The 13,395-nt window shown below is 39.6% G+C and overlaps 1 protein-coding gene across 1 annotated transcript in view; it reads right to left on the bottom strand.

The window, feature by feature from the left end:
• The window catches only part of GSK3B (glycogen synthase kinase 3 beta), a 141,113-nt gene that overhangs the window by 41,621 nt on the left and 86,097 nt on the right, over window positions 1–13,395 (bottom strand). Inside the window, exons 4-6 of the mRNA XM_052666199.1 lie at window positions 8,709–8,819; window positions 5,615–5,745; window positions 3,629–3,735 (exon numbers count right to left, since the gene is read on the bottom strand). Of these exons, the coding sequence (XP_052522159.1) occupies window positions 3,629–3,735; window positions 5,615–5,745; window positions 8,709–8,819 (349 nt within the window). The remainder of the gene's footprint in view (window positions 1–3,628; window positions 3,736–5,614; window positions 5,746–8,708; window positions 8,820–13,395) is intronic.

Genomic DNA, 13,395 nt, shown 5'->3' with positions numbered 1-13,395 from the left:
ATCCGTACAAACCAGCAGGGAAAAAATAGAGTCAGAACAGTAGCCCTAGGAGGTTGTAAAATCAGCAGCTTCTACTTGCCAAATGCCAGAGCATAAAATGCTTTTCACTGCTAGTTTTTTTGGAATGCTTTTTAGAACGTCAGAATGAGAACAAAATCTGGGATAATGGGCATGTGTTGCTATGTCAAATGCAAGTCTTGCACATCTGCTCAGCACAGATCCACAGCCTACATGAGGTAGAGTAAGGCTAAAGCCTGAAACGGTTAGGAAATCATCAACACAGGCATTTTTTCTCTGCAATGAAGAGATGAAACAGCAATCACAGGTGAGAGAACTGGTCTTCAACATCCATGCTTAGTTTCAGCAATGGGAATCACTGCCTTAGATAGAGAGAGAGAGAGCAAATCCTTTTCACTGCTCTCTAACAACAGACTTGGGACACAGCCCACGATGGTTCTTTCCCAAGAAATTAGGAGACAACATTGCTGCACGTGCCTCTGGGGAAATTCTGCTCTGAAGGAGATGAACTTCTCACGTCTTCAGTTCTAGCACTTGCTAGGAAAGTGAATGAATAACTTTGTGACACTTATTTTTGGACAGCTCAGCAGAAGCCAGTGATAGGGCTGTACAGATTGATCCTTCCCTGACAGCAGCTATAAATGTTGCCTCTGGAATGCTCTCAATGCCTGCTAGAGCCATAAAGGAGAAAACGTGCTGGAGACCAGGGCACCCTCATTAACCAGAAGCACCACGTTTTCTGACAAGCACTCCTTTTCCCCATCTCCCAACCTAGTAAAAAACACATTCTCCAGATAAAACTTGACTGTGGTCCTTCTTTTCATAAAGCAGAATCATGAAGTAACAACTATCTGCATCCAGCCCTACTCCAGAGCCTGCCTGTGTTTGTCTCAGGACATTCAAGGGGAATGCGGGCAGCAATCCCACGTTTTCAGCTGGCAGCAGCCAGGCAACATGCAGACAGCATACCCTGGGACAGCAGCACACATGGACCTGCAAGGAGGAAGTTCCAGCTAAAACTCTCTGTAGGGGCAGCAGAAGGGCTCCATTTGCACAAGAACAGATGCTTCTACTAGTTAGCTTCAGAACAAAACTGCCTGCTATCCTTAGCCTCACAGACACACCCATAAAATTCATAGTCAAAGGTGAATGAAGCCCCAAGTTCTGCAGATTTTAACTGACATGAATGCTTGTGTTCCTGCCATCGAAAAATCCTTTGAAAGTATGCAGTAAGAATGCTGCTACAGGCCTGGTTTTAGTAACTAACTGGCAACAGCAACTATTCAGAAGCCTGAACAGGTTATTTCCCAGCTCGTTATTTTAATAGCAGTTCCAGGTCTGCAAGATGACACATACTGAGGTGTTAACTGCATTAGATTTTGATGCCACTGATGTTATCATACATTAATCTACGTCACCAACCCAGTATGAAAGCTGCAAACACTACCCCCAGTTTCAGTTATTTTAAAAATATAATCCAAAAGACCCATCTAACTCACGTGTTTTGATAAAAGAAGATCCCAGGAATTACAAAGCCAGTTTACATTTCTGTTCTGACTTCCAGGATGCAGAAGCATCCCAGAGTGCTGGGAACTGCAAAAATAGTTTCTGAAAGCATTTTATTACTTCTCAACTCCCAAATGCAAAGATTATGTTGAAGAAAGATCAAGGAGGAAAGGGAAAGAAGGATTTGCTGAATTTCATTTTCAAACTATTCTGTGCAAGTTTTACCTCAGCTGATTTATTTAGAAGATTTTCTGGTGATAGAGGTGGTTTTTTTTGTGTATGAGAAAGTCTGAACCACAGCGGTCTAAAACCATGATGGTATTGGCAAGTTTATTTTTTATTAGAATTATTATAGAGACAGGCAGGTAACAAATAAAAAGTTTCTGCAAAAAAGGCAAGATTAAAGTCATTATACGGTTGGAGCCAGCAACATTCCATAGATTTATCTATAAAGCAGTCCCTTCTGGTGACCTAAATATTTGTTTTATGTAGTTATCCCCTGAAACAAGTTGTCTCAGTGCACTCTGATAACACAGCTGAGTCAACCTATTAGCTCTCAGATGGCAAAAATATGTCAGCTGGGATCAGCTGCCTGCCCTCACTCTCAAGCTCCTGCCACTTTGTTTTTACCTGTGCCCCAGAGCTTATCAGACTGCACAGTAATGTTGATTCAACTCATTAACACTGCAGAAAGCTAACCTAGCCAAAATGAAGTCTCTAGACAAAGTGAGGCTGAATCAGCATACTGAATAGTAAAGTGTGGGAGCCGATGTACCCAAGAGCAAAAGGAAGGCTGAGACTGCCACTATTGACTTGGCTAACCATTAGAGAAGCTCTGCCACTTTATCTTTACGGATCATTACTCTCTCCAGACTCCTGCTCCCGCATCTTTTCGTACCAGGGGAGATATGTGTTTATCTTTACTGTGCCATTACTTTTCCCCAACTTCTGGTTGGTCCTGCCTCCCCTTCCCACCCCCCCCCGCCTTTTATATATATATGAATGTGTATATATATCTCAACGTGAGTGTTGCTGTAATATGATTCTGGAGAATAAGTAACGGGGAAAAAAATAACATCAATGAGAGGAAGTAAGTCTTTGGAAATGCTTCTATTTTCAAAGAACTGAACATGTGAAATGACACAGCCAATGATTTTAACACTAGTTTGAGCTTACTGCCTTTAAATACACTTGAGCGAGTTACAAGCTTATTTTTTCAAGACTTGTTCACGACCTCTGTATCCTTTCGAACCTATTAAACCTAGCCTGTACTACTCAAGACCGTAAGCAAGATAAAATCTTAGCACCAGGCTTCAGAAAGAGCCCAGGGAGTACCCTGCCTAAAAACCTGATGAAGTGACTCACAACAACATTGCTGTTCACCTTGAGCAACTTTCTGTGACTGCTGTATGCACACCTGGTTATTTTCTGTCCTCTGCCTAAACCTTCAGCTTCCCTAGCATTTCCACAATGCAGCTGAATGCCCAGTATTTAAAAAAAAAAAAAAAAGTCTCATTCACGTTGACAATTAATGAGTAAGGGACAACAAATGTTAACAGAATTAATTAGCAGAATCTGAAACACTGCCATATATGTTATGTTAAACCTACCAAGACAGTTTAAAGCCAAACATCACCCCGCATTTTCTCTCCCACTAAAAACACTTCACTGAAAGCCAAGCAAACAAGCTACAAAATTATTTGGGTCTAAATCACAACATACCAGAAGCAGGATAATAGCTTATATTCTTTATATAGCCCTTCTTTATAGTTAAGTCATCAAATACTTTTCAGTTTTATCTCTCTCTTACCTACTTTTAAATTGAACAGCCTGGAGAAAACTACCTGGAGAACTTGAAAATGTTTTTTTTTTTGAATCAGATTTCATCCCAGACTAAAGACGAACAAGCATCATTTTAATTATATAATTGACATCGAAATCTCAAGAAGTGTAGAAATTGCAACAGCCCCCCAAAAGATGTGTACTTTGCTAAGTGGTGTCTGCCTGTTTACAACAAAATTCTGCCTCTTGCAATCCTTTACTCTTAACGACAGAATAAAAACCCATGCAGCTGGCACAGACTTCAACAAATACATACACATACCTATACTGGAGGTATAATCGGTGGCTCCAAAGATCAACTCTGGTGCCCTGTAGTACCGAGAGCAGATGTATGAAACGTTAGGTTCTCCACGAACCAGCTGTTTTGCACTGAAATGGAAACAAATCAATAATATTTTAGAAACAAAAAGCTTCAGTGTATTTTAATGCAGACTGGTATTAAACTTTAGCACTCCTCACCACCCCCGAGTCCTAAACGCTAAATTACTGTGTTCCAAGCTGACACAAGGCACAGACTTGATTTATTGTGAAATCAGCCCACCAGGCAGCTACCTTACAGTAGACACAGCAAAGGAAATGCTGACTAGAATTTGGAGGATAAACAGAGTCAGGATTTTGGTTGGCAGTTGTCTGGAAAGTTTGATGTGTTGAAAAGCTTGCATACAAAGTCGAAGATGACAGTATACAGCTCAGCCAGATGTAGCCACCTTTCAAGGTTCAAAACCCCTGGGTACTCACCAGAACAGAGTACTTCCTATTATTACTCTTATTTTCTTAAGCTTTCATAATATTCTGGCTTTTTGCTGTTTAAGGGAGTGTGTCATGAGGCTAAGTGGGCACGAAGACAAAAGAAAAAACAAGTTTGCTGGTGCAGGCACATGTTATTAGTCTGAGATAAACGTGAAGGCTTCATACAGAACTGAACACAGTGAATTTAGTTTTAGGTACTTTGTCTAATGCACATTCTTCAAATACAAAAATCACACCTGTATCTTTATTCACCTTTGCAGTTGCTAGATTTACACTGCCACAAAGCATCTAACATACAGTACTGCCACAACCATAACGGCGAGTTTCTTTAGAAACACAACAGCACGTTACTTCTGGAACATGAGTCTATGTTATATTTCTTTCTTAATTAATACCATGCTTTTGATAGCAAGGATGTGGAAATCAACCTGCTCTTTTGGAAGCACAATACATTCCACTAAGTGGCAACAAATCCCAGCCAAATCCAACACTGAGCCTCTGAGAGAAGGAAGAGCTCCCACCACCCAATTAGATGGTTTTAAAAAGTCTCAGTTTTGCCTACAGCTTTCTGATACAGAAACTACAATTAACAATTCGGATTTCTAACAGCTAGAGGTACAACCTGTTTATGCACTGTTACTTCAAGTTTAAGTGTGATTCCTATTTTGCTCCATTGCTTGTGATGTAGAGCTAGGAAGGAGATTCCCAAACCATGAGGCGTGACGATGCACTGCTTGTGTAATCACCATCTGACATTCCCACTCACTACAGGCAAGCAAATTTAGCAACAGCAATTTCAGTGACCTCTCACATGTATGACCTGGCTATTTTAGTCTGCAAAGTTACAGCACAATCTGAAGACTGAACTTCAGGAACAAATCAGTTTCCTTTCTCAGCGTGGATATCTAGAACTTCTGTGTCAGTTTTACTTTCTAGATTAGGGCTGGACTCACTTGTTCAACTGAGTCACTTGAACAGAACTGGAAAAAATATGCCACTGGAAACTAGGATACAGGTGTCCACTATCTGCAATTAGAATTGCTGCTGAACTTGATCCTCTACAGTATTTGAAATATTAGATGAATCAGCAGACCAACATAAATAGACTAATAAAGTAGCATTAGCCTTTTCAGGTTACTATGTCACTCTGCCTATCCTTTCTTCCATACGCTTTACCCTACTGTTCCGCATTATTTCTCCATGGCACAGTATTTTCCCTATCAATGGCTTATTTACTTTATTATTATTATCATCATTATTTAATCTGCACAAATAACAGGCTTGAATTTTGTTTCCTATTTGACACCCTTCACCAGTTCCTTCACTTTTTTTTCTTATGAGCTCATTTTAAAAAGAAAACACTCTGGTGTTAATTTCTCCATTAAAAAACTACAAGCAATAAACTTCAGAGGAACACAAGAGCTCTTCTGCAAAATTTCACCAGACTTGTTTTGAAATAAATCCGACTCCCCAGGCTTCAGGCCATAAATAAGTTTACCTTCCGAAGTCGCAGAGTTTAAGGACAGCTGTATCAGGGTCCAGCAAGAGGTTTTGTGGTTTTATATCCCGGTGGCAGATCCCAAAGGAATGGATATAGGCTAAACTCCGGAACAGCTGATACATGTACAACTAGAACACAGAAATATAGTGTAAGGTATGCTTTCCCAGCCAAAACAAGCTAAACAACTCAATTAACACGTAACTCTATTAGTGTAAAAAACAGAACCACTCAAAATAAAGAAAAAAACTAAAAAGGCCCTGATGAATTTAGGTCAGTCCTGCGGAGACAGGGAAAGCCCAGGAACTGGCACATCTTCCTCTTTGTCACATAAGTTCACAATGTCCACATGAGGTTCAGATTGTCCTTTTGAAAATGAGCACAATTCCAAAGAAATAATTGTGCCAGCTTTCCAATATATATAAATAACCACAGAGCAAACAATGATGGTAGTCACAGAAAACACATAGAAAATAAAAGTCTGCGTTTACTTTATAAATCATCAGCCTCTTCACAGAAATGAGGTATTCCAGGTTAGTAAAAAAGAAAAACCCTTTAGCAAAGGAAGTTATTAATAGGGTATGAAATGCTGTCCAAGGAATATGGTAGTGTTTCAGCCTGACACCTGAACGAATCTCCTAGCTTGTTCTAGTCAAGGGGCAGACTCTTTCTAATTTCAAACCTCCAGGCAAAAAGAGAGGAGACAACTGAAGACAATTTTATATGAGGCAAGGCAAACAAGTCTGCTAACAGCGAGTTTGCTCTGTTCCCCCTTCCAAGGCTGGCCAACTTTTAAGCAATAAAGAACACAGCAAGCTGAGAACCTGCCACGGCAAAATGACGGGGTAAGGCAGGGCTGTCCACATATTTGGCTGCAAGGAATAAGGAGCTGCTGGACATAATTAGAGCTGTATAGCACAGACAGTCATTAAGACATGGGGAAAACCAAGGCTTAACAGGCAGACAGGTTATTTCATAGCTTTCTTGTGTTCCTCAGGTTTTCCAAAATCATTCCAATGATGTGTAATAAGCCTATAGGCTGGAAATTGCTCTGGTGTTGCACCTTCCCATTTTCATGGGCTCATTCTCCCTGCATCAGCTTTAGTGGTCTGTAAAACCAGGTGCAATCGCTAGACATTGGTATCAGCTCATGTTTGCTTCACTTTCAACACTATCTTTGTATTTACACTCCCCCCACTGCCTTTTTTTTTTCTTTTTTTTTTTTTCTTTTTCTTTTTGTTTTTGGCAGGGAAGATACAAGCAGACACAAAGAAAAGAACTGTCTGACTACCGGCTCTATGTTTTCAGTTGCCACATTTGTTTTTTCAAAACCAGATACCTGCACAAAGAAAAGTAAACAAACAAACATTTTCTGAATTGTCTGTTCTGGACAAGGCAGGTACTTATTGTGCAAGTGTATTGCAAAATAATTTGGAAGATTGCTCTAAGTTGGCGAGTCAAGTCAATGCATGCAGTGTTCATGAAGTATGCCCTCCATCTCAATACAACAAGTCCAGAGCTTCCACAAATGTATTACAGAATGTTAGAGGCTGCTAATAAAAACTAACAAAAAGATTATTAGAAAATATTCTTGTAGTTGTATGAGCAGTTTCTTCGTTACCTAGGAAAGAGGAGCTCTCTGCCTTCCTACATATCAATCAAAAGTGAACAAATGGGTACGATCTGATTGCCAAGCTATCTTCCACTTGCAAAAGTTCTAATGCCATCAAAGTCTCTTTTAAAACATAAGGCTGAAATAGGCTTGCCTTGTCAGAAAAACAAGGTAAGAACAGACTTCTTGGCTACATGGAAAGGGAAGTGCCAAATATCAAGGAAGATGAAATGGGTGAAGGAGAATTCTCTCTCACAGGATACTTACAGACCATTTTTTCAAAGTTGTCATAATTAACAGCAATTAGAACAAAAATAAATGAATAATTTATCAAAAGCTAGGCTAACAAGTTTTGTGGCACTTATAACCTGAGGACATATTGTTCCACCAACAGGCCAAGCACAGGAATTACCTTGCAGTAGAAATTCTTACTGCTGAATGTTAATATCCTGTGCTTTCTTAAAAACAGGGAACAGTGCTGGCTATTGCCAAGACACTTAATTTACAGTTTTGGTATACTGGGTAATCATACACTTTGTTATTGCAATAATTACTTTTTGCAACATTCACTTTTTCCAATCAAATTAAAAGGTACTCTTCAGCCCACCCTAATGTTAAGCATTAGGCATTTAAAGATGAGCCTTTAGAAATCAATACAAATCAGAAACTTTTTGCTCATTTCAATTTTATGTTATCTGTGTGTAATGTTAACAAGTTAAATTCAAGTTAACAACACTGGACTCAGTGATCTCTTCCAATACTCTATGATTCCACGATCATTCATTAGCATGCAAATTGTGGTCACCACAATAAACGAAATAGAATTATGAGACCCAGATGGGTCCCATACCAGACAAAAAATGAAGTTTTATTCATCTTTAACTACTGTACAAAGGACAGTAAAAGATAAAGACAGCTAAATTGAAGTTTTGAGGCTAAAACGTGCATAAAAACATCTCCCACTCTTCAACACAAGTGGTAAAAGCAGTGAGCTCCACATATAGGGAAGGGGACAAAGGCACACCTTTCATTCCTTCATCAGAGGCACAAGAGCTCTTACCTAGTTACCAGGCAAAGGAAGAAGATAACACACAAGAGAATAACATTCTTCCTGACATTCTCTTTAAATTCTTGACCTTTGTACTACTTTGTCATCATCATCTCTGAAAGCTGAAGCTGGGAATCTAGCTGGTCAGACTCTAAGCTATATGAAAACAAAACACCCCACACTTCCCAGACCTCCCCTTAACCATTCTGACATTTCTGTAAAGTGAGAAATCAGGTGCTGAAAGAAAGTTAAGCCTCCTGCCTCTACTCTTCCTTCACTCTAACAAATACATCTTCTGATCTTTTTAGTTTCTTGCCTCAAGACACACATACTTCTAAAAACTTCAGAAAACTAATTATGTGAGAAAATAGGTATTCAGAGAGTTCATTCCTATAATATACCTCTTCATCTAACCACAGTTATTAGTTACCTACCTTGACATAAATCATAGGGAGTGTTTGTTTGGCCCGACTATAATGTCTGGCAACTCTGTATACTGTTTCAGGAACATAGTCCAGCACCAAGTTGAGGTACACTTCATCTTTCTGAAAGAGAATAGAAGAAAAAAATAAATCAATAATTATCTTGAAGCATGAAGAACAATAAAAGCATTCAAAAAAACCTGACAGGTTGAGAAACATCTTTAGTAAGTGTGCCAGCAAATTGTCTTCCCTTTCGGCTTAGCACCGTACTCTAATATCTAAGTCAAACTTATGTTTAAGGTCACACTACTCTATATGGCCTCAACCGTAATGTATCTTCTAATTATAAATAAGGACAATGCTGTCCATTCATTATTACTTTCATTATGGGACACCACCTTGAAATATTAGTCTCTTTCCCTGGGGAAACTCAAGGGCAAACTTAGAATTCCCAAACTCATACCATACAAATACATATTTAAAAAGTTTTAAAACGCCACATATTTTGGAAACGTTGCTTTAATCTTAGTGAATTCCTAACAATTAAGAGATTAGTAATTATAACTGATTACTGCTATCCATTCATAGACAGCAAGCTAGCGTTAATATTCATGGCCATTTTGTTAAATAAGCATTTTAACGCCCCAGTTTTGTCCAACTTAAGCCTACAAACTAATTCCAGTAAAACAGAACAAAATAAAAATGATTCTTGAGTCTGCGTTTCTAACATCTGGAATTAAGTTAGAGGTTTGAGTGAATGTAATACTGAGAAACAACAAAAGTAGCTTTATAATAAGGTACCTTGTCACAGAATTTGTTAGCAAAGGAAAGAAGGAACAAAGGAGAATTAAATGACATAGTACTGTAATCACATAGTGTCTAATTGGGGATGGGATTATTTCAGTGGTAAAACAGGTCTTAAAAAGACTTCTGATATTTTAATGCAGTCTTCCGTGCGAAGCATCAGGGCTGCAAATACATTTAATTATACACCCCCCCCCCATTAATTATATCAACCTAAAAGACTACGTTTGAAAGCCAGTTGAATTAAGCAGAGGTATACTTCTGTGCTTGCGGTGCTTTTCTACAGGAAAAGGTGAGATGGAGAGACTCTACGTGGATGACGCTACAGAGCTCCTAGGTATTCAGCTTGTCAGTAGGCCCACTGCCTATTGATCTTAACACTGCTCAATTTCAAAACAAACCTCATTCAGCTTCAATTTAATAACACTACTGTTACCTAATGACTTAGAGCACAGCGTGGTGTGCACTCTCACCATGTTCTGTCTGAGCAAGTAGCCGGGATCTTGCTGGGGACGTAAATGTTTTGTGGTAACACTGCAACACCTCGAATACCTGATGTGCAAAGTCTATGGTCATCACTACTGGACAATAAACACTGGTACTTTCACATCTCAGTAGCTCTCACCAATGGCTCTTAACAGGCCAAGTCACCATGCAAGGCCCTGCTTACAACACTCTTCCCTACAAAAAGATGTTCTCCTTTAAGTACTGTTGCTTAAACAACAGCAGTAACAGCACCAGTGCTATGCGAGTGCTGATGACCCACTGGCTTGCATCTGCTCTTATTGAAATTGTGCAACATAGAGAAGGAAAAGCAGCACCAGAAAACCTGCCTGTCCTGGGGCCTCCCTCCCCTGTCCTGAGAACTGGGTCAAAGCATCATGGAACCCGGGGAACAAGCCAGAACATGGACACCGAGGGACGAACACCAAAGGCAATACCAAATGGCTCTAGAACTCCACAGGTGTGCAATCACATGAAAAACTCGTCCTACTTGTACTTCAGCACTTTCCCTTCTGCAGCAACTGTTTTTTTGTCCTTCACTTCCAGTTGACACAAATCCTACACAACATCTATTTGGGACAGAAGTTTCATGGTATTATTAATAATACAACATATTCTCCGAAAAATTTACGTTAACTTATGCATCGTAGGCCAAGCTGTATATACCAAAAGAGAAAACAGTCTCTTGAAAATGAGGATATGCTTGATTCAGTGTAGATACAACTTGATGAATGCATAGACTGCTCAACCTCTTAGAGAGCAGCAGTCATATGTGTAACAAGTCACTGTGCCAAACTCTCTGCCACTGAGGTTGATTCAGTGGGTTCATGTTCCATGTATCAAAAAGACTTTCATGACAGATTTGACAGAAAAAAAATGAGTAACAATGGAATTGTAGTGATTTCATCATCCTCTCACAGCACAAGCAAAAGGAGGTATATACAAATAACACATTACCACTGAAACCTTCGCAGAACTGAGTTATACGAATTAAACAACTCTGTTTAGTTCCTACCATCTGTTTTACTTTTCTCTCCTCCATTTTGATTTCTTACTTTGCAATCTGTTGGAAAGAGGACTACTTCAGTGGCACGATGTGACACAGGCACAAAAAGATTAAAGCACTTCTATGGCAGATGGAGATCTGCCACCCACCCAATCAAATCCCTAAGAGTTTTGATGTTACCCACAGTATTTGAAGAAACTACATGGGGTTTGAATGCTGCTGTTTCTGTGTATGTAACATGTTAAAATCTACACAGGATAGAACAGGAATATCTCTTCCCCCCGCCAGCAAATATGTTACCTAGATCTACACGTCTGATGCACCCAAAACTTTAATATGCAACTATAAAGGCAAGCCTTACAGTGTTAGCTATGTAAGAAGCAACATACTTCACTCCTACCACAAGCAACTGACACTTCAGAAGTGCCCTAAATAGCTATGTTCATGAATTAAAGATGATTTGAGTGTTCTGACCTACCTCCTCCTGATGTTACCTAGTACAAATCTGATAAACACTTAAGAGAACAGGTTTCAAGAGGTTTCATGCTCTGTGAGCATGATCGGGACAAAAATAACAACCAAATTATCTGGATTTTCTGAACAAGATTCAGTGTGAGCTAGAAAGCAGTAATGGCCTGACAAGCTCTGAGGATGATGTAAGCTGGTGTGCCTACCTCATGCATTCCTCCTAAACACATATTTTTCCAGTGACCCAGATATAGTACAACAGGAAACAGGGCTAGCGCAAAGAGCTCACCAAATGAGGGCAACTGTTTGAGGATCAAGAGAATGGATCAAGGCTTATCTTTCCATTACAGGCCTTTTTCAGACCTCACCACATATTCTGCACGTGACTTGTTTCCACACTACTGTTCCAAAATTGCTGGGCTGGGAATCAGCCAAAGTAACCAACCCACCAGGAGCCTATCTCACATACCTACAGAGATCAGAATGGTTTGGAGGAGGCTGCATCATAGAAGTCATTTGCAGAAAACAAACATAAGATTATGTTATTTTTTCCTACAGAAGTTGGGAATGAAGAGATTATTAGCCTTCCTCAACAGGTCAAGTGTTCAGCAACACTTTCCTATGCCTGCTGCTCAGGTTGTAATGTTCTATATATACTCTTTTAAAAAAGGGTGCACAGAGGAGCTGGATCCTGAAATACAGGATCAGTGCATTCCATTAGGATTTTGACTTCAGCATTGCAATCATTTACGGTCAATTGTGTCAAATGTTAAAAGTTGTTTTTTGTCACTTGGCAGATAAATTCTCAGCTGACATATGCTGCTTCTGAACACTTAAAAGATTCAGAGCAAAATAACCATGGCCTTGTCACTGAACCAGTCCGTATCTCTCAAGAACCAATAACTGAAGCACCATTTCACTCCAGTTGGAAACATTTCACATAAATAAATACCAATATAAACTGTGCCACAGTGAGCAGCATGAGTAGGATGCAGAAGCCAAAATGTTGTTGAATCTTTTGTGTCAGAAATCAGAAATCAAACAGGCTGCAATACAACCTTCTCCAGCACATGAATGTTAAATACCGCATGGCTGAAGACCTGGTGAAAGTAAAAACTCTGTTTTACAAACACATAAAAGGCTTCTGGAAGTCACAAATTGCACTTTTAAAACTCTTCTGTCCTTCAAGCTACAAAAGCAAAACTGTTTAAGGCTATCCTGCTGGCAATTCACTACGTTCAGTATAAACCATTAGCTACTGAATTAAAAGGTTTGCTCTTCTGGATTGTTCCTGGGAGGGAGAGAATATTTCTCCTCTGTGAATCTCCCTTCTCAACAAACTTAAACTAACTCTAGGTGCTTTCTAGAATATTTTTCCCCCCCACTTATTGCCCACACTGTATTTGGAACGTGTGCATGAAAAACTGACAATTGACACATCTCAGTCCCAGTGCAAGTAAGTCCCTTATTCACCACCAATGCGATGACAGAAACATCTTAAGAAACTAGTGGTTTCTTAAATGCCAAAGAAGAGAACATCACAGGGCATATTCTGAAGAATGCATCAATATCTGGGACGTCATCAGAAGTTCCCATGAATTGGCAGTCCTCCCTTGATTCTACAGAGAATGCCTGGGTGTAACATAATACAATAAAAAGTACTGAATCTATTTACTCTGTCTTTCACAGTGACTGAACTTACTGGTCAGTGTCCAGAAAGACCAATGAACATGCTCATTTCAGTCTCCATCAGCCAGGTTAGCAACAGTGAGGTGGCAATTGTGGCGTTTCCAGGTGTTTTTTCCTCCCCTCCCTAATTTTCCTCTTTCTTTCAAATCCCAACTCACTTCTCTGAGATAGTTTTCAGATGATCAACTGTATGAGCACCGCTGAGTAGAAATGAACAACACAAGAGTT

Source organism: Tympanuchus pallidicinctus, unplaced genomic scaffold (genome assembly GCF_026119805.1).
Source record: "Tympanuchus pallidicinctus isolate F22 unplaced genomic scaffold, pur_lepc_1.0 scaffold10, whole genome shotgun sequence".
In the NCBI taxonomy this organism is placed as follows: Eukaryota; Metazoa; Chordata; class Aves; order Galliformes; family Phasianidae; genus Tympanuchus; species Tympanuchus pallidicinctus.
Note: the sequence above shows the minus strand (reverse complement) of the source record. Positions and strands in the feature narration are given on the sequence as shown.